The sequence below is a fragment of the Anarhichas minor genome, unplaced genomic scaffold (genome assembly GCF_050575085.1).
Source record: "Anarhichas minor isolate MPS153535 unplaced genomic scaffold, ASM5057508v1 ptg000003l, whole genome shotgun sequence".
Classification (NCBI taxonomy): Eukaryota; Metazoa; Chordata; class Actinopteri; order Perciformes; family Anarhichadidae; genus Anarhichas; species Anarhichas minor.
In genome coordinates, this window is record NW_027466449.1 from 3,918,158 (window position 1) to 3,939,482 (window position 21,325).

General features: G+C 41.5%; 1 protein-coding gene across 1 annotated transcript in view; it reads left to right on the plus strand.

Moving 5' to 3' along the window:
• The first annotated feature begins 1,158 nt into the window (after positions 1–1,158).
• Positions 1,159–21,325, plus strand: part of acot7 (acyl-CoA thioesterase 7) — a 41,350-nt gene continuing 21,183 nt past the window's right edge. Inside the window, exons 1-7 of the mRNA XM_076090866.1 lie at positions 1,159–1,298; positions 2,673–2,790; positions 4,194–4,350; positions 11,518–11,609; positions 11,834–11,948; positions 12,718–12,732; positions 12,901–12,987. Coding sequence (XP_075946981.1) covers positions 1,159–1,298; positions 2,673–2,790; positions 4,194–4,350; positions 11,518–11,609; positions 11,834–11,948; positions 12,718–12,732; positions 12,901–12,987 — 724 coding nt within the window. The remainder of the gene's footprint in view (positions 1,299–2,672; positions 2,791–4,193; positions 4,351–11,517; positions 11,610–11,833; positions 11,949–12,717; positions 12,733–12,900; positions 12,988–21,325) is intronic.

Consider the following 21,325-nt stretch of genomic DNA (forward strand, 5'->3'; position numbering starts at 1 on the left):
AGGTGTTCTGTGTTTGCCTCAGCAAGCAGTGAGAAGATTTTGATTATATTCATGCACTTGTGCATGGCAGCAGTAGTATGCCATTCACTTATTTGTAAACTTTATTTTAATGGTCCATCTGGACTAGCTACACCATTAAAATACATTTGTAGAATACATGTGAGAAATACAGACAAAATGTGGGTGTAGTGTTACAATTTCAAACCAATATGTATAGGCATACCTGTATAGAGGATCTGTATGTTCTAAATATGTAATATTCATATACATTTACGCTGCTTTATCTACCCAGACAAGACCTCATACCTCAGTGATGGATTATTTTTAGGCTGTACATTACATACAATATTAGGAATTGTTGACACAGGGCTCCTGTGAGATTCAACATCGTTACTGTAAAGGGTTATTGTGTTCCACTGTATGTAATAGAAGTGATCACCATTCTGAAAGGGACCGTATATGTGAACAAGATTAAAGGGCAGAGGGACTTCTAGACTAGTAAGCTTTCAATCCTGGCAGAGACTTTCACCTTTAAATCAGTTCACGGTTCAGCGGCACGGTTTGTTCTTTCCGTTCACGTTCTTTAAAAGCATTATCAGTGGCTTTAGGTGTGGCTGTGTCTTTGTCCCTGTTAGCTCGTTTGTTTGTCTTCAAGTGGGACATTTCTAAAACCTATAACTAGATTTACATTGAGGACAGGTCTTGTTGCACTTAACTAAAAACATTTTTGATTGTGATCTTGGTCCAGTACTGCTGTTCTAATTCAGGATTTCCGAGCTATTGTTAAAGAAGAATCTGAGACGGGTTCTCATTAATTTAGCAGTTGGGCAACACAGTTACTGAAGAAAACTTACATTCCAACGAAATGGAAACACATTCTTATCATGGGCATCACATTTATGACTCCGCCTGTCAGCTGTGGCACACAAACCCAGGTGTGATAATGGCAGATTTTCTTGGTCATCCGCCGTCTATCTGTGTATCAGTGGGTGTGTCCAGATCCAGTTTGACCACTAGGGCGGGGTTAATGTTAACACATGCATTGACATCACTCGTCACAACCACGTCAGTGCCTAGAATCTCTGAGGATGTGAATGTAGAGATCGTACAAAAGGGAAGTGGGCCAGAGAGTCGGACTGAGAGTCTGGCAGTGCAAAGATGCGCTGCTTTAGGCCTTGGAGCAGCAATGCAGCCGATGGAGTGGTGGAGAAACGCCAAGCCAGTCAAAGTCAGCAAGTCCGCAGAGATGTCAGGGAAGGTGTGGAGGCAGGAGCTCAGCAGCATTATCAACTCAGCAGGTAGTTTATTTCTGACTAACACAGACACACACACACACACACACACAATGATGCTGACGATACGGGATACTATGTCTGGTTTAAAAATTTAACTCATCACAAGTGTTTAAAAAAAATCTATCTCACACTAAATGCTACCTTTGTTAAACTTTTTAATTGTTGTTCCGACTGTGTCAGAGAAGTGTTGACTGAACTCTGGTCAGTTCTGAGGCTGTAACTTGCTCTGCTGTTGAGTAGATTGCGATATATTATGAATAGTTTACAGCACTTTTGCTTCATAAAATGAATATTAATATTAGAATGTAACTTCATTAAATACTACAGCCTCATATCTGTTGTCTCTCTACCTTTCACAATAATTGTCTTCATCACAGGAGTCATTTGGTAGCGATCAGTCATCGCTACCAAAAGTAAACATTCACCTTCCTGTGGATTGCTAATCTTGTCAAGATGTGGACCTCCTGGCTTCGTTTTTGGAACACACCTTTGTCAAGCTTTTTATCTGATTCCTTTGATTAGTCAGATCTCAGTGCAACGATGCATACCTGGTTTGGTTGGAGTTTGTAAGCAGCTTAGATTGTAACCGGTTGAACTAGTTTAGCCCACACACTGAAGAATTGGAAACAGCTGAAGTACATGACAGCATGCTGAACTGTCAGCGATAATGATACTGTATCTAGTCATCAGCTAGACATGAAGGCTGGAGTCAAATACTCCAACAATAATATGTTTTGCTCAATAGAAGTCCTCTCAACTCATGAGCACATCACAGCAGATAATAATAATAATAATAATACATTTTATTTAGATAGCGCTTTTCATAAAACTCAAAGACACTTTACATTAAAATCATCATATATAAAAGCAATACACTAAAAACATAAAATACACAATAGTGGTCACACATTAAAAGCAGTTTTGAACAGGTGGGTTTTGATTTGAGATTTGAATGTGCAAAGGTCAGATATGTCCCTAGATAGTCCTCTAGTTTCAACAAACGAAATATCAGCCAGATTCAACTGAATATATCAAAAACTAGTTATGTCAGGTGATTGAAATGCTCTTAGTAGCTACTCAGTGACTTACTGTAACTGAAAACACACAGTTTAGGCACATTTCATGTTGTTGGCTCAGGCATGTATCAAAAAAATTACGAAGAGACTCTGAAATCATGGATCAACAATGTTATAATCTATTAAAGCCTCCCGTTCTTAAAAAAAATAGTGTGACAGGTTAATTTTAACATTTACTGATGAATAGTATTTTATTTTCTAACAAGATGCCAGGAAGTCTTCTAACAAGATGCTAAAAACAGATGTTGTAGTCCTACCATCAGATCCTCAGTCTTGCTAACTAGTCTTCTCTTTACTGCAGGATCATGCGGCCGGACGACGCCAACATTGTGGGCAACGTCCACGGCGGCATTATCCTCAAGATGATCGAGGAAGCCGGATGCATCGTCGGCACGCGACACTGCAACACACAGAGCGGGGTAAGAGACAACAACTATATTCAGACCATACCCATAGTGTTTTACTGCACTGTGGGTAAATATATATTGCAAGACTTCTCTCCGTAAGTTGTTATCAGGTTAATTTCTTTAATTGAATTCAATTGAATTTATTTTGGGGGAGAAAAAAAACGGCGGAAACCTTAGGGAGAGCAACAGACGAGGGATCATTACTTACATGAACCACTTCATTTATAAATATGGAAATGGGGGAAAAAAAATGAAAATTAGGCAAGTAAAGAACCTTGAAGGAAAAAATGGTTTCTTTGTGTTGTTTCTCTCTCCAGCATGTGATGATTCATTGTTGTGTTTAAAGGCGGTTAGAGATACAAAATCTCTTAGAACCACAGTTTTAGAAATCATAAAATATTTATTAAGACGGTCTGTCCAGCATTAAAATAATAGTTGGTTTATTTAATTTGAAAAAGTAGTTCACTGTCTAAATCATGACAAAATTCCACATAGTTCACCTTGTATAGTAACAGTATGTAACAGCTTTTAAATCTCTTGTGTCCAAACTGCACGGCTGCATTAATGTTGCTGTTATTCAGTATTGCCTCACTCAGGTCGTCTTGGTTTGACTTTTCACCTGGTGAACTTTAACTGGCTTCACCTGGTGAACTTTAACTGGCTTCACCTGCGACAACAATGCGATCGTATCCTGCCGATGTCATGATACGTTTCACTGTTCAGATAAGATATTAAGACAAACACAACATTTATGGACACAACAAACATTTACACATGGGACTGTTGTCATAAAGAATAGCAGTGTCTTCTTTAAATCATCGAAAAGTCCAAATTAAAGTCAAAAATGACTTTCAGCTTTCAAGCTAACTCCTTTAATCTATAATACATTGAACACCATTTACAAATGCAAAAGCATCTCGAGTGTTTTTATATGTAATTCCATTTCTATGCTTCATGTTAAGTGGTTATTTCATGTTATATGAAGGGTCAGCAGGATTTTGTCCTGGTGTCTGCGATTCATTGATTTTGAAGTATTTGAGATTCACAATAAAGGACAAATAACTATTTAACAGTTTTGAACAGTTGCTCCTTGAAGTTGCACTTCACATGAAACCACTCAGTGTGAACCAGGAAGATAAAGAATTACAGACGAAAGAAGTCATCATAATCAATTGTGTCACCTGTTTTAATAAGGAAGTATCTTCTGTCATGTCTAGGCTTAAGTTTCCTGTGTCCATGCCCATCTTCCTACACTGATTACATTTTTCTTTTTGTATTTATCTTTTATAGACATCTCGGTACCTTTAACTTGTCTGATTAGCGTCTCTGTGGAGCCTTTTCTTTAATCTTGTGAAAGTATGTACGATATATTTGTATAAGTTTTAGGTTTGCTGTTTGCTGTTTCTCCTCTCTAGGACCGCTGCATGGCAGCTCTGGTTCGGGTGGAGAAAACGGAGTTCCTGTTCCCCATGTTTATTGGCGAGGTTGCCCACGTCACCGCTGAGATCACTTACACCTCTAAGCACTCACTGGAGGTGCAGGTCAAAGTCATAGCTGAAAACATCCTGACAGGTGACTTGCTAGCATTTGATACTTTTTCAACAGGCATTTAACTGTTTGATAGTATGTTTCAATTAGTAATAAACTGAAATTTCATTATAAGCATGCTATTGAAATCCTGCCTTTTGTTTATAGAAGTAATATTAGTAATGCTGTTACAGCTCTGGTAACAATATATAGAATTTAAAGAATGTAGTTTGAACCTGCTGCTTCACCGCGTTCACCTTTAGCCTCATTCTTATCGCGTCAGAGGAGAAGAAAGAATGACAGACATTCAGTTATTTTTACTTAAATTAAGTAAAGCAACTGTGAATGTAATAATCCATTTCCATCACAATTTCTTTGTATTTTTGGTCTTTTTTGTTTATTTATTTGAAACGTCTCAAGTCCAAGTTGTCGAAATGCTGGAGCCTTGCACCGAGTCTGATTAGGTCAAAAGGAAGAAAAAAAAAAAAACAATCTCTCTGTGATATTCTGCTATTTCACCAGTAGAGGGCAGCACACAATAAGTAACACAACCCAGAGAAGCATGAAAGATGAAACACTGCTTCCACGGAGCTGTGACAGCGGAATAGAAACTAAGAGCCATGTTGATTTCTAGTTTTAGAATGTTTGCCGAGCGATGCAGTCTGTAATTCTTGTCTATTATTAAGATATGTGCACATTTAATACATGCTATGTACACATGAGAGCATGTGCACACATACTGTATATGTACGCAGACTTACACACACACACACACACACACTGGCCAGAGTCCCTTGAGTAAAGACGCAGGGTGGATCACATTGAGCTGACCTAGCGGTGTCTCTGAAATGCCAGTGGCAACAGTGATGCACAGACTGTCGGCAGAACCTCATGTAATGTGCTGACCATACTGTAACTGCTTGAGTTCATGTGAAAGTGGCCGAGATGATGATTTCTACATCATTATTACACGTATAGACACACATGCACAGTATATCACGGTAATGCTGGTGCGAATGAGTTTCAGCAGCATTGGGGGAGTTTTTCTTGATATTTTGCAATGGGAAGCTCACTTGTGTGTGTGTGTGTTTTGAATGAATTGGTAGTTAGAAGTTAGTATGCCATTAGAGCAACCCATCCATCCTCAAGACAGTAAGAGACAGAGAAGGAGACGGAGCGAGGGAGTGAGTGAGACACACAGACAGAAGCAGACAGACATATTGAGGAGTAAAAAGATAGCCCAGGGAATGAAAGTAGAAAGAAAGAGTGAGAGTAGGAAAGAGATAGACAGAGGGATGAAGGAAAGGAGGTGTGAGAAACAAAAGAAGTATCCCCTAGACAGCCGTTGCCCTAGCAACAGGCTTGTACTGGTTGGTTGGCTGGTTGCTGGGCTGGAAGCTGGTTGACGGAGGCGGAGGCAGAGATATGAGATGACAGGTGGACATACATACAGGCATCGGCACGGACAGCCTGCTACATGGCCTGCTACATCGGGAAGGACCCCGAAAAGGGAAGATCAGGAAGAGCTTCTTTTGATCCGTGTTACAGGATTTGTGATTCAGTGCAGTGAGCGAGGCTTTATTCCTTTATTCTTTATTTATTCATATATTATTCATACAAGCTTCAGCTTGTGCTGAGAGCAGGCGTGGAGGTGAGTTCCTCTGGGACACTTTTTTGTTGAGCTCTCTGGAGGCTGCATGGGCCAAACACAACATCTGTCCAAATATATATATATATATATATATATATATATATATATATATATAGAGAAAGTCTGCCGTCATCCTGATAATGGCATCATGTGTCAGTCTAACAAAACAAAAAGTACAACAAATATCAAACATCTATCCCAATCTAGGAATATTTATTATAATACCAGTGCACATAAATAATATTTTCCAGTACTGTGTCGAGTGAGCAGACAATGTCCTCAAATGAGAAATACAAGCAGCTTCTACATTATAAGGAGAGTCAGCGGAGAGGCTGCGGCCTGGTGGTCTATTGGGTCAAGGCTATAGGATGTAGGTCATATACGGGTGTGTGCATTTGAGTTGACACAGCTGCTATCCATACGAACGTATGAATGTCCGTATGTTTTTATAAATGAGATCTTATTCCGACCTCAGAGGAGTTGTCTGTTCTTATATCAATAACTGAGAGAAAGGTTACGTTATATGTGCGTGTTACTCTTTGGGCCTTGTGTTTAGATGCATCATTTTGCGAATGTGTGTTTGCACATGTGTGCATGTGTGACACAGTATGTTTATGCATAGTGGGTGACTCTGTACTTGCATGCGTGTGTGTGTGTGTGTGTGTGCGGGATTTAATCAGTGTTTGGCCCTTTAAAAGGTTCCTGCGGGGCCGAGGGGGAAGAGAAGATAACGGGAGCAGACATTATTTGCTTCTGTCATGTCGGCTTAGCGTCAGGCCTCACACACTGTGGCCCAGTCCGACACGGACGCCAAGTGGATGTACCTGCACACATGCTCCGACATGAGGCGCGCACGGACCCGACACATTCTGACACACACATGCGGTTGTGACCTGCGTGCATACAGAGCCTGATATGCACATGCTGACACATTCTGCACAGAAGAAGTCACACACCTAAATGTCTTCACACACACACACACACACACATGCACACACACACTTCCCTTCTTTCAAAAATAAGTTTCATTCTGAGGCAGGACTGGCAGGGTTTCACATGCTCCTGGCTAGATTTTTTCCCAGGCAAAAGATTGCTGGATGGCTTGGACAGGAACACAAAAGAAGATATTTTACTGTTTGGTTGCAGACTTGCATATGTGGTTTATATTTATATTTGTATGCACCTTTGTGCAGCCATGCATGTTATTGTAATTTTGTGTAAACATGAATGCTCATGCTTCTTTTATTCTGCAACACTCTGAGGATTACGCTCTGTGTCCATGCATCTTTTGTATTTTTGCGTTCATGTTTATTTCACGTGTGTGTGTGTGTGTGTGTGTGTGTGTGTGTGTGTGTGTGTGTGCGTGTGTGTGTGTGTGTGTGTGTGTGTGTGTGTGTGTGTGTGTGTGTGTGTGTGTTGGGAAAGGAGGCAAGCACCCAGGTTCCACAGTCAGTCAGGCAACATCTCGTCAGGCAGGCCTCAGTCACGGCCCCCAAGGGGGAGGCTGCCTACTGTGGGCACGAGCCGTGATGATTGTCCCCGCTGGGGGGGATTGCACATGCGCACTAACATACACATAGACCCACGCACATCAGCACACACAGATTTGCATGCACTCATGTATGTACAAAGATGCATGAAAATACACATGCATATCTCGGAAACTGCACACAGTCACACACACACAGACACACACACACACACACACGTCAGGCTTTTGCACGCACACGCACTAGATCTGCAGATGTGAAAATGCCAGACAAAGAAAAAAGACAGAACATTCATTCAAACACACACACGTGTTTGCACACAGCCATCTTTGGAACAAACATGCATGTATAGAAAATTCCTGCAGAGGTAATAATGCTTGTATTGGATGTATACAGTGGAGGCACATTTGCATAAACCCAGCATACACAGATTGTGCCCCCTCAACACACACACACACACACACACACACACACACATGAATAGACAGAGTTGAGAGCAATGCATTGTGGGTTGAGGCTTGAAATAAGCATGACAGTTCCTGCCATGATCCTGCACATGCTGAAAGAATACGTGAACATACACACACAATATTTTGAAATATATTTAGGTTTATATTCAGCTCTGCAGCTCATTGAACAACATTTGTCATACTTGTCTGTATTATTTAATTATCCAGTCATGTTCACCCACAGCAGGAGAAAATCTATCAAATAAATATAACATTTGTCAGCACAATCATGGGGATCAAGCACTAAGAACGATCCTCACTGCACTGTCTCTGAGCCTGGAACGTGGTGTTCAGGAAGGAGAAAAGAAAACAAGGGGGGTTTTCTGCTCAGAGAAAGAATGAAGGATAGTGGGCAAGAGTCAAGGGTGAGAGCGGAGGGTGAACGAGTAAACCAGAGTGATAAATCAAGTGAAACTGTTGGAGGTGAGAGAGATGGATGAGGGCAAAGGGGCTGTAAAGGGAAAGAGGAAAAAGGAGGAGGAAAAGAGCAACAAAATGAGAAATTAAAGATGTTAGATCAGACTGGAATTCGGGACTGTTCAAAGCTCTGAAAATGTGCATTTTGGAAACTTCAAAAATGGTATGAAGTAGTGATTGACACCTTAAACTTAGATTAAAGTGGATTGGATGATGCATAAGTAGTGCTGGAGGGATGTTTCGCCCCCTTAAGCACCCATGTGAACACTCAAATCAGGACCCAAAAATGCTCTAATTTATAATTAAATATGACTGAGCAAAGCATTTAGGAATTCTGCTGCCTGTCAGACAGTTAAAAAAAGCCCCATATGTCTAAGGCTGCTCGAGACCAGCTACTGCTGCTGTTTGTTTTGTAGTTAAGAACCCAATTTGCTGGATTTCTGTCCCATAATGAGTTGAAAGTTCTAGGATAAACACACTGACAATCCCATTAGTATGATTTGTTTTTTTGATGCAGACTGCCAGACTCTGTGGTTTCCATTGTTGCTACGGTTCCGTCAGTATGTTTTATTACTGCTTTGTGTTTGCTGACATTATACTCCTGTAAAATCACAATCAGCCGAGTGATGCTACTTGGATTGTCTCCTCTGTAATATCCTGCCACTCGCAGGCAGTTCTTGCACATTAATGCACTCAGTGCACTGCTGCACCAACACACCATCAATTGAAAAATAAATCGTACCGCCACTGCCAGGTGCCATTTGTCTCAGCTGTCATCATCGCTGCCAGAGTGCCCTTTTACATTCATTGTTCTAAAGCTGCCACCAGATGAACTTGGAAAAACCACGCACAAAGTCGCTGCGCTATGTTTATTGAGCATTGTGCCACAGAGTGTGGAAATTTGAGTGAGCAGATTTGTGGAGCTTGTGTGCGGAGTGGATGCAGCCAAAACCTTCCTATTCACTAATGCTAACTAAGTAAGCCAGCTGTCCCTCCTGCTAGTCGAAACCTCTCCTTTCGTGACTGAAATCAGTTCACCGTAATCACATAGAAAACAACAGATACAAAAAAACGATTTCTCAGTGTTGACCGAATGATTTTACAGCCATTTTACAATACAAACAAGATAAATATGTCGTAGGAAAGCGCATGTTATGACTGAGGTCTCTTGAACTTGCTTTTCCCTTAATAATGTGCATGATACTGCACTCATGATGAGGAATAATCCGTGTTGTTTTAGTAGACTCACTGTGAAGGTAATAAGCGTGCAGCCCAGTTAATAGCATGGTCAAACATTGACATTGTCTTCATCTGATGCAGAGGGATTTAAAATTCAAAGCCGGTTCCCTGATTACATTCTGGCCAAACAGGTCGTCAGTCGGACTGGGAATGGTTCATGCCATTGGCTCACCCTCCACCCTCCGTCTCTCTCTCTCTCACTCCTCCTCTTCCTCCCTCCATCCTAAACACAGTTCACTTAAAAGGTCCAGCTGGAGCTAATAATAGACTGGAGTCACTCAGTCTTGGTAGAGTCAAGGATATGTAAATATGCCTTTCTCCCGTGGGCTATACTTCCTGGTTGCAGGCAAGCGTGGGAGCCAATGAGAGGAGAGAAGCGCGGTCGGCATGGCAACGCGGCCCGGCTGTCTGCACAGTTTTAAATCGGGTGTAAAATGCAAATGTTATTCCCCAAGAGTAGTCTGCCACGAGCCTCGGCTCCCACTCTCTTCTCTTAACTTCACATTTCCTACCGCAAAGTCTCCGTCTGCGCACCGTTGATCAAAGGGCAAACGGTAACATCACAGTAACGTCACAGTTCTTCCACCGAGTACATCAAACGCTGCAGCCACAAGTAACAGCCTTTAACACTACACGACAGCGATTTCATCTGAACCTGCCTGTCTTTAATCTGTGTACCCCCCCTGTGTGTCATAACAACACAGCCTCAAAATAGCCCCTCTCTCCTCTCTCTCTCTGTCTCTCTCTCTCTGTCTCTCTCTCTCTCTCTCAGCAAATTAAGAGAAAAAGCGTAAGCAGAATAGAACAGATATCGCTATGGCAACCTCTCCGCCTGATTGCTGTGAGATGTTATTTCTACGACTTTTGTCTTCTGTTCTTCTGACTTCTTAACTTTCTGTGGGAAGGCAGAGCTAATGCCTCCAACCACCAAAACATTTCATGTACGATATGGAGGCATATGGAAATATTAGACCATATATCTGTTCTTGTGTTGATGCGAACATCTACGTCTCTCAATGATGATGAAGTTGATTTTATTTAGGGATTCACAAGAGGGATAAACTGTTAACGGTACGTCAACTTTCCAAGATATTCAAGACAAAATATAACATGTAATACTTTAAATATCTAAACAGTTAAACTACTCAAATCAGAAAAAATACTTCTAGAATGAGCATTATTTACAACAGTTTTATTCAACATGTGTTTGTCAGTCCAACTGAGGTTTGGGTAAAGAACGGGGTTATTTTTTGCAGGACTGAAATATATTTTTTTCAGTTGACACTTTCTTATGATGTCACCAAGATATTGAAAAGCGTTGTCCATGAAAGCCTTTTCAAAGAAATGCTACGAGCGTCTCTCGGTTTTGGCAGTTGTCACATTATTGTGACACATTATTGTGTCAACTGCCAAAGAAGAATATTTGTACAAAGCATTTAATGAGTGAGTTGCCATTGTATTTCATCCATTTTATAATCACAACATGAAAATGCAGAGTTCAGGATTTAGGGATTATGCTAAACCTTGCATTACTAAGTCCTTACCGAGGGACTGCGTTGAGTCAATGCGAGCTTGTGTTCTGAATGATCGTCTTTGAACAAAGTCCTCATTTGTGCTCCGCTCTTTTGTCTGCAGAAGAAAGCCTAATGTTCAGGCAGCGCCACTGGATTTATTAAAAAAAAAAGTGGATCGGCTTTTATTGGGGTATTAATGAATGTGTCTGTTTTGACAACGGCTATTTCAAACTTGTTTGCGCCATTGTTGTTTTATTTTAAAGAAATGTCAACACTTGTTGCTTATTGGTTGACAGTCATAAAACTCTCTTTGTTTGGTGGAAGAAAGCTGTAAAATTCCTTGCTGACATTTTCCTCTGTACAATAATTCAACCTTTTCTTTGTGACTGCAGGTGCCAAAAAGCTGGCCAACAAGGCAGCGCTGTGGTACGTCCCCTGCTCGCTGCAGAATGTCGACAAGGTCATGGATGTGCCGCCCATCAAGGTACATGGGAACTTGGCATTTTACCTGTTAGCTTCTCTCTGTCTCTGTCTGACCCTCACTTCATAATACAAACTGTGGAAATTCCATTTTGCTCGTCTTGCGTCTTGTATGTCAATGTGATAAACTTTTCTTATTCTGCATGCGGCCATGCAGAGACAGGTAATTCAACGGGTGAGCCCACCTTTGCTCATGCTCATACTGTATGCCGTGTGCTCTGTCTGTAGTATACCAGTGAAGAACAAGAGGAGCAGGGAAGAAACCGCTACGACTCTCAGAAGCTGGAGCGAGTGGAGACCAAAGCGAGGACTGAAGAGGTGGTGCCACCTCTGCCCAACCCAGGTAACATCCTGCACTAAAGGCCTCCAATCAAATCCTGTGAAAGCATTGGTACAACAGAAATCTGCGCTGTGCAAAATGTTCCTGCTCTCGAAAGAAAGTTGCAAATATCAGGTGGAATTTGTGTCTGTTACGATTGATGCTAATGCCCTCAACAAAAGTGTCATGATGCAAACCTGCAAATTCTGTAACAGCTCTACTTCACACAGAGGTACTGCACAGGCCTATTTGAGCCTGAATTAATATCCATTTTTTTGTTGTACTATCAATTTGCAGGAATTTAAGGAGGTGTATTGGTTGTAGTAACAAGAGAACATTCAGGTATACACATAATACAGGACACAGTGTTCTGTGTCAATATTACCAACGCTGCACCTCTGACAACTCCGTGCTGTGATCATGAAGTCAAAAGCAAATACTTTCTTCAGCATAAGACCTTTTATTCAAGGCTTTGATCATTCTTTAGTATGTCTGAATATTTAGTTTGAACTGTCAGATAACTGAGATTTGTTCAGATTGATAATGTGTTACAGTGTTATTGTTGAGTACTGAGGTAAAACAGTGTCAACTGTCTGTAGAGTGAAGAATCCCTCGTGTACTTTCAGTATTTAATGTACTATTGTGCACTGTTGCTAACGTGTGCCCTCCGCTAAACATTACAATACATATCTTCGAAACTCAAGAAAGAACTTTTTAAAATTTTGTATTTCATCATCGTGATGGTAAGATTGATTACTAATTCTGTAAATTTGTCATGTTCATTCAAACGCAGAGGATCCACCAAAGGGTAAGCTAACTTGCTCCACAAGCATCATGTCAGTACAATAACTTTGGCGGGGAAGCATACAGAAGCATGTAGTTTATGTCTGTGTTGGTTTGTTGCCAGCAAGCGTTTTTCAATACAAAAACTGCAATTTTTCACGTTTCTTTTATTGTGTGTGCTTTTGCATTGCAGAACAACACACTGTTAGCTTCAGCCAGTCCAGTCTGATCCATTTGGTGGGCCCCTCTGACTGCACGCTGCACCACTACGTTCACGGCGGTGAGTCCAACCATTTCTCCCCAATTTCACATCCAACTCGCTTTAAGCTCATTGTCCTGGTCGTCCCACCTAACACGGTGCGGTTGATTCATTTGAAATTTCTATCAAAGAATTCAGATCGATGTCATTTAAAATTTTAGGACTGCTTTGATTTTTTTTCCCCCAAAATTCAAATGTACTACCGCACGGTGTGATTGATCCAGTACTAACAGCTGCTCACAAGCCGTTTCAGAGCCCAGTGTTTCCAAGTCGCCCTCTGCCACTTAGTCTCCAGTACCAGATTTCTTTTTCGCTCTCACACATGTGAAACAATGAGCTCATGAACGCCATTACACTCTTTGGTATTCAAGGCAGGAGCAGACCTGACCATCCACGTCCTCATTATGGAAATCCTGCAGGGGGAGGATGAAACAGAGACCCCTACAGAGCAGAACGTATAGTGGGATGTTGAAAGACACAAAGGGTTGGGCAGTAGGAGAGCAATTTATAGGAGAAGAAAAAGAGCTATATACATTCACACACTCTCATATACAATATATGCAGTACACGTTCACATGTGTTTACAGTATCGACATTAGTCCCTCTAGTCCACCTTTAGAGGTTTGCTTATGAATTGCTGACAAGGTTCTTCCCAGTTTCTTAGCCGTTTGCATTAAGACCCAGAATGTGCGTTGGTACATCATGCCCTGTGGCAACACAGCGGAGGCACAGAAGGAAGAAATACTGCTGAATTTAATCCAAAGAGAAAGGTCCTTGAGAATTTTGTGTCCCTTAGTACTGAGTTCTCTCCTTAGTGAATGGATGAATGAACGGTTGTTTTGGTTCGGAAATGTCTCACCGTTTTTGTGAGCGAGTAAGAATTCGTGGTGATTGTAGTGAGTCTGTATTTGTGTGTACGTGTGCACTGTTGCGTTTTGAATTAACTGCTCGGGTTGGTGCTTGCATTGACAGCACTCTGTGCAGTTATGAGCATGGCTGTAATTGTGAAGAACAGAACGACAAGGACGAAGCGGGAAATAGACAACTAGAACAACAAATGGGAAATAGAAGGTCTTGGTAACAGGGAGATATGATGCCGATGCCGTTTCCAATTCTGTGCTTCGCTGACAAGCGAGACAACTCGGAGGCATAAATTGTTCCTCTATGACTCGTCTTTTGACCTTGTTAACATTTCTGACTGGGCCTATTCAATCATCCTTAAGTAGAAAATCTATTTTTGTTACTTGGATGGTGCTTTCAAAAATGACGTTTTGAGGCTCCTTGCTTGCAAAAAGTGAAAATATTTCTACTGCATTAATCCGCAAAAGCCCTTCAATGGAAACACTGTATGTGCATCATCCTTAATAAATATTTACACCCATTCACCCCAACCCCCCCCCCCCCCCCCAATATTTGATCAAAATTCCTAAAAAGTTTGCAAAGTACAACAAATATAATGAGTGCGTATCCAGATTTGATGGTTTAGCCACCCGTAACCAAAAACCTGGTTTATCTGATGTCCCAAACAACATGAAAAAGCAACTCTTCAATGGAAACCATCCTGGCTGCATCTGTAACAAATCCAACATTTTATCAGCACAGAGCAGATGCTTTTTATCAGTCGAGGTATATTGTTTCTGGCAAGATATTCCTGCCTCACACTGTCATTACTATTGAGGTCAGCTATGTAAAGACGCCAACGGAGAGACACCAGATAGTGAGGAAGAAAGACAGACGAGAGACTGAGAAAGAGATGCAATGAGAACGGGACAGGACAGCAGGACGGGAGGACGGACCAGGGCGGGACGGATAAGTGTAGCACTAGTCATGGTTGCCTTTTTAATTTGGCGAGCTCGCTGAGAAATCTGTCCAATTTAAAAAAAAAAAAAAAAAAAAAATAAAAAAAAAAATAAATGTGGAACAAGCATGCAGGTAATTTAGAACACACACACACACACACACAACGTTGCGCTCTCTCTCGGTACATGCCATTACTCATTAAGCAATGTTCCCCGTTGTTCACTGCCGCTGCTTTCACTACACTTATTTTGTTTACATAACCGAGTCAGGTCAGGCAGCCGGGGTGCTCGCTCTCGCTTTCTCTCCTACTGTGTCTTACCCTCTCTCGCTCCCTCTTCTTTCTATACTCTTGTTGGAGAAATGCAAACTGACTCCTACATGACCGTGCCAGGCTATTCGCTTACTGTATGTTTCCCCTTTTGTGGTGTGAAAATGTGGCCTACTTAGCTTGAGCCGAAGGAGAACAAACACAAACTTTCAGGAACACGCGCGCACGCGTGTTCATATTGTAAACGTACACAGTGGATGCATATACGCTCCGCTAACAATTCTTAATTATTTTCTCTGTAAAACAACATCTCTTTAGGTCCAGGGACGAATCCTCACTGACTGTCAGCAGATTGGATCAGATGATCCAGAGTCGCTGAATATATCATATGCTGCGCTGACAGCAGGATTGTAGGGAAAGATATACAGAAAATTAGTGACACAAAACCAAAACTAAATGCAGGACTAGATACCACCAGGAGTAAATGAAAAGATATTTGAGATGTTTGAAGGGAAGGGATCACATTTGTGAAGTCAACATTTATTAATCAACAAAACATGCATTCACCATGTGGCAGGTGCCGAGGGACCTAGGCCTGCAGCTGGGTATATAATGAAAGTCTCCAACGTGCCGAACAAAAAGCCTGAAAAGTGTCTAAATGCTGGAAAAGATCAGAGGATCCCAAACTTTGAGCCCACCGCGCTGCCCATTACCTCAACATTATTTTCTTTTCTCTCTCTTAACTTTTCTTTTCTTTGTTGCTTATTCTTCACCGTCTGCCCACCTCATTATCTCTTCCTCTCTCACTACCCGCTCTCCTCGTTCCTTCATCTTTTTAAGGAAGTGTACCACTTGTTTCCATGGAAACAGTGGTTGATTGACACAGGTGGACACAACTGCAGTCTGATTAAAACAAACTGACTGAAGATTTGACGTTCTGTAAGACACGTTGAGTTTCTTTTTTTATCTGTGCACAATCATCGACTAGTTGCTGTCAGTGTGTGCTCTGACGCATCCAATTTATGTTTGCATTCGTGCATTTGATTTGAATGCACACTGTCTTTCATTTATGTGTGCGTATGCGTGTGAAGCTACATCATTCCATGTATTTGCAGTACGTGTGTGTATGTATGTGTGTGTGTGTGTGTGGGAGAGAGGAGGAAAGACAGATGTGTGCCTATAAAGTGGTGGGTGTGCATAGATTTGATGCAGGATGTGTGTGTGTGTGTGTGTGTGTGTGTGACAGAGTTGAGCCAGGGACTGCCTGAGCACAGGAACACATCCATCACTGTAGCTCTATATTATCTGTCCTCTGCCCTGCTCTATGCTCAGTGGGTATATAAACATGTCACTGCCTGAGACAGAGGAATTCAGGGAGACAGGGATATGTCCACCGAAGCTTGTGTGATCGACCTTTGTGAGGAGTGTGTGTGTGTGTGTGTGTGTGTGTGTGTTTGTGAAGGGGTATTGCTTCCACTAGCTCCACCTCTAGCCTTCTCTCCTCCAAAACCAACATTGATTCAGAAATAAAATACTGAATCAGCTGCACACGTTTTTTTTAGAAACCCATGAGAAGAGTCTTTAAAGATTGGCCCATCCAGGTAAGAAACCAAGCTCCGGGTATACAAGAGACACTGGTTCTTCCGACCCTGGTAGATTGAAATAAAGATAATTCAAAGTACTTCAGTAATCGCAAAGAAAAAAGACAGAGTTATAGCAGCCAAATCCCACATAAGAGAACATAATCTCAAAGAGGTAAATAAGTAATGAAAAACTTAAAACATCAAAATGGTAACCAGAAATTGAAGTACAATTTAAAAACTTCAACTCTAGATTTATATACTATAGTTTATTGCATATTCTTTTATTAACATAGCATACGACGTAGAGACCTGGACGACCAATAGCAGATCTCAGAACTTGAAACATCACCAAATATGCTTCTGATAACTCCTTCACATCCGCTAGAAGGACAGACCCACGAATGTCAGCGTCCTGGAAGAACCAACTATTGACACATTGCAACCACAATTATTAAAGCTGGAGGAGTTTTTTACAAGTATACTTGTGATCTACTTTGCAAAGTCCATGGAATCTATGTAACAACCTATCTATATACATTTAAAGTTAAAAATGCATCAAACAAAAGTAAAAAAATCACCGTAGTTCTGTCTGGTGTTTGGGATGGAAGTCAAAAGTCCAGCATGGTAGCGGTGTTTCAGTTGTATGCAAGGGAAATCAGTGAGGACACGTGCATATGGTTTTTGTGACGTGCAGCAAATCCCACAGCTCTGTTGTGTGTCTGAGACCGAGACACTTTAATGAGTTGAACCAAAAAGCAAAGCGGAACAGCCTCGCCATGTTCAAACCAGTCTTAAATTGAATTCAGAGTTTGTTTACTTATGCTAAACGCTGATGTAGAATCAATACGAGAGAAAAGGCACCAACTGTAAGACACCACCACAAGTTAGTTAGTTAGTTGTCATTATTAGGCATACCGTAAGAAACTGTAAAAAGGAAGGATGAGTTTCCCTTACTTATTTACTCTTTAAAAAGCAACTATATTGTTTTCTAGCAGGTTGCAAGTTGTTTTCTGCTCACACATCCTCTGTTGTTTGTAAATGAGAAACCAATCCGTTAAACCACACAAATAGTTTGTTCAGGGTTTTTCCTCACGTTATGATGCAGGGGTTCGGCTGAAGGCAGAGGACCCTGAATGATTAAAGAAAATTTGATTCTAGAAACACTGATTTGAAACTTGGTGTCAAGTTACTCTTGGTGTCTGCAGCTCTTATCAGGCCACGAACAGCCCCAACAACCACAACCAACCGCGGACTGTAGAGGTTGAAGGTGAAGCCACGGGCAAAAAAAAAAGCCCATAGATCATGTTGCTTTACGGCAACTGACCTTTACCATCACGGCAAGAGAAGCATTTTATCTGAAAAGCTCTTTATCTGACAGAATTTCCATTACAGGAATGGTATCTCAGTGATTTTCCCAGGCCTGTGGTGTGCATGGAGCTTACAGTTTAACAGTAACCACGACAGCACTCACTCACAATTTTCTGGACTTAAAGTCACAGTTGTTAAGGTGTTTGGTAAAGCTCACCACAGCTGGAATGGTAAGATATACACAAAAAAAAGCAGCTTATGGGACTTTCTAAGAGGATGCGGATGGGTTGCTGTGTGGGAGTAATGTTAACAGGAGCTGTTTCTATAGTAACAGCTCGTTAGGAGGCAGTGTGAGCGTTTGATACTGTCCATGATTAAAGCAGCTGTTGGGGAGGGGATGAAAAGGACAGACGGAGATTGAGGGATCTGTCGGTGGTGGATGAAGGAACAGGGCAAGGACAAGAAAGGGAGATACGAACAGAGATGGAAGGAGTGGTGAGCGTTTGTGTGAGCGAGGCAGAGGTCATGAATGCTTTGCTATCGATATCTCTCGGTCTCACACTTTCTCCTCCTTTCATCAGTGTTTGCCTCGTGTGGTGTGCTGTGTCTGAGCTGGTTCTAATTAAAAGGGCTTGAAGTTAGTCGACAGAGTAGATGGGCTACAAGAGCTGCCCGGAAGACCCCCCTGTCATTGTTCTCATGCCCGTTGCCGATGGACGGCATTGTGCGTCAAGATTTGGGGAAATCGTCAGAAGGAATCTAATCACAGAGGTACTCTCCCCCGTGGCAAACTGGGCTGCACTAGGGACTTGGTTACTAATTGCCCTTTTTTCCCCCCATTTGGAGGGAGCTGTCTTTCCTCTTCACACACACCATCTCCACCCTCCGCTACCCCCCCCCCCCCCCCCAACTCTGCCTTTCGTGTTCCTACCCTCCAGCAAAGGGAGAGTCATAGTGTGCCATGTCACCCTGTGAATGTGTAACGCCAGGCCCAGGGCTGTCTTGGCCTCGCTTGTCCTCATTTGCAGTCTCACATTGAGCCTCACTTTCAACCTTTTACATCGACTGTACAAGGAGAGGGGATTTTTGCAGGAGTTGCATTTACTGTTCCACTGATGGTAGTGATTTATAAAGACGAGCATCTTTGATACTCAAGGACAGCGCAGTCCTTCACTTGATGTGCTTGACATTTTAGTCACAGGTTTCTAGTACAACGGATAAATTGAATATCCAACACAATCTCATAATTCTTTTGTGAAATGAAGTAGATGATAGAAATAAATGTGTCCACATGATGCAATATAGCACATGCAACTAGGGGACAGTATAAAAGAATGTAAGCAGCTAGGTAAGCAGCCGACTTTGAACTAACAATGGGAGGACGTTTTGGAAAGAAAACAATAGAGCTTGTCCACAATTACTAACATTTATGTGATACATCTTGCTGCTTATGATATCACAGTTTGTAATCTCCTCAACTTCTTATTTAGATTTATTTGCATTGTGCAACATTTTAAACTGTCAAGGCAGATGTACCCATGTTAGCCACGTATGAATCGTCCCCGACCTGCCTTCTAGTGGATGCACTTCTTAATATTTCAGGTACACACTAAGTATGCAGGCAAGTGCTGCTTGCATCGCAGCTGCTTGTCTCCATGAATGTGTTGATAGTCACCTTAAAAATGTACCTGAAGATGAAGATTAGGCAATTAAAAGGTTATGTGGAATTCCAAGGGTTACGTGTCAGTTGATGTCTTGTGTGTGCAATATGTAGACTTAATTTATTGTTAATCTAGAAAGTATTGATTGGTGGAGTTTAAGAAAAAAGGTAATCTTGCAAGTTGAAAAAGTTCTTGCCATGATTTGGGACTTGAGCCAAAGCCTGAATTGAGGATCTGTACACTTAAACTAAAATTTAGACCACAATGCACCAGATTCACATGTTATTTCCCCAGCTTAATGAAATGTTAATATTCCTCTTTGAAATAAAGGAATACTAATGAACCATTTTTGGAAATGGCTGAAGCTTTCTCCCACAATGTGACATATGTGTCAGCTCTGCCATCAGAACTTACTCTAGCTGTACAACAGTATTTTCAAACTAGCAGCATTTAACTACTCACAGTGAAGTGAAGAACAGTCAGCAAACTGGGGTAATTATCCCCCCACACCTACCAGCCTCGTTTTCGCGAGGCATCTGGAGAGCTGCTAACACCAGGGAGCCGGGGCACAAGACCACAGGAGCCCACTCTCACTGCTACACTCTGTCTCAATGTCCCTCAGAAAGTCACAATAACCAAGACCTCAGTGCACTTTGATTTATTATTTTCTTACAAATAAAATGCTATTCTTGACTTCACCAGTCTAGCCATTTGCGACATTATAATTCACTTCATACCGTAGCATGCTGAGCGGGGCTTTTCCTCCACCCCTTATGATTTCTTAATTTACCCAGAATGACCTCCTAAAGATTGTTTCATTCTGATAAGAGCCCTCATGCTATTACAGAGAAACCGAATAAATATAATCTAATTCTTACCAGACAATATTGGCAAATGGAGGATCAAATTAGAGGCAATATCAAAAACACGGGGTCACTTTGTTTCAAGGATTAATATCATCAGAGCTTATCAGCTGATGCATGTATGCTGCTACCAGAGATGCTGTTTTGTAGCACTGCTACGAGATAAAGACAAAAAACAACGATATTTGTGTCGAAAAGACAACAGCAATATGTTGATACTTGTAGTTGTTACTGATGTATTATTTTTGCCTCTTCATAGCAAATAGGACTATTCTGTTCTGGACCTAATATGAACACTTGTACAATCGATTATTTCTGGGATTGCTTCCAGAGTTGAGGGAAGGTACTGGACCATGTCAGTCCTGTGAGAAGGAGACAGTTCAATTCAATATAGCCATAGGGAACCAGGCTTTATTATTATGGTGTGCAAGACCATCCAACAGTAAGTTGGAATTCATGCCTCAAAAAGAAGTGGATAACCTTTAACACTACAACATATTAACGTACGTTTTTACAGTGTAGTCTGGATTAATGGTTTTAAAATATTACTTTTGTCGTCTTTAATCCTACAACAACAGATTTTTTTGAAAACAACATTGACACATCATTTATAACAGTTGCCTATTTAGGGGCCTTTCACATTCTGCGTTTTTTGCACGGTAGATGTGTTTTAAAGGGAGAGCGACACCATAACGGCGCGCAGGCTGAGATAAAATAATTCAACTTTTGGAACGCTACAGCGCGTACCTCATGTCATGTGACGAGAAACAACCAATTACAGCAGGCCCATATCTTTTGTTCCTTCCTTAATTAGCAGTCTATGGAACCAACTCCTGAGGCTAATATCTGGTTCTTTAGATGCTAAATGCTCCAATA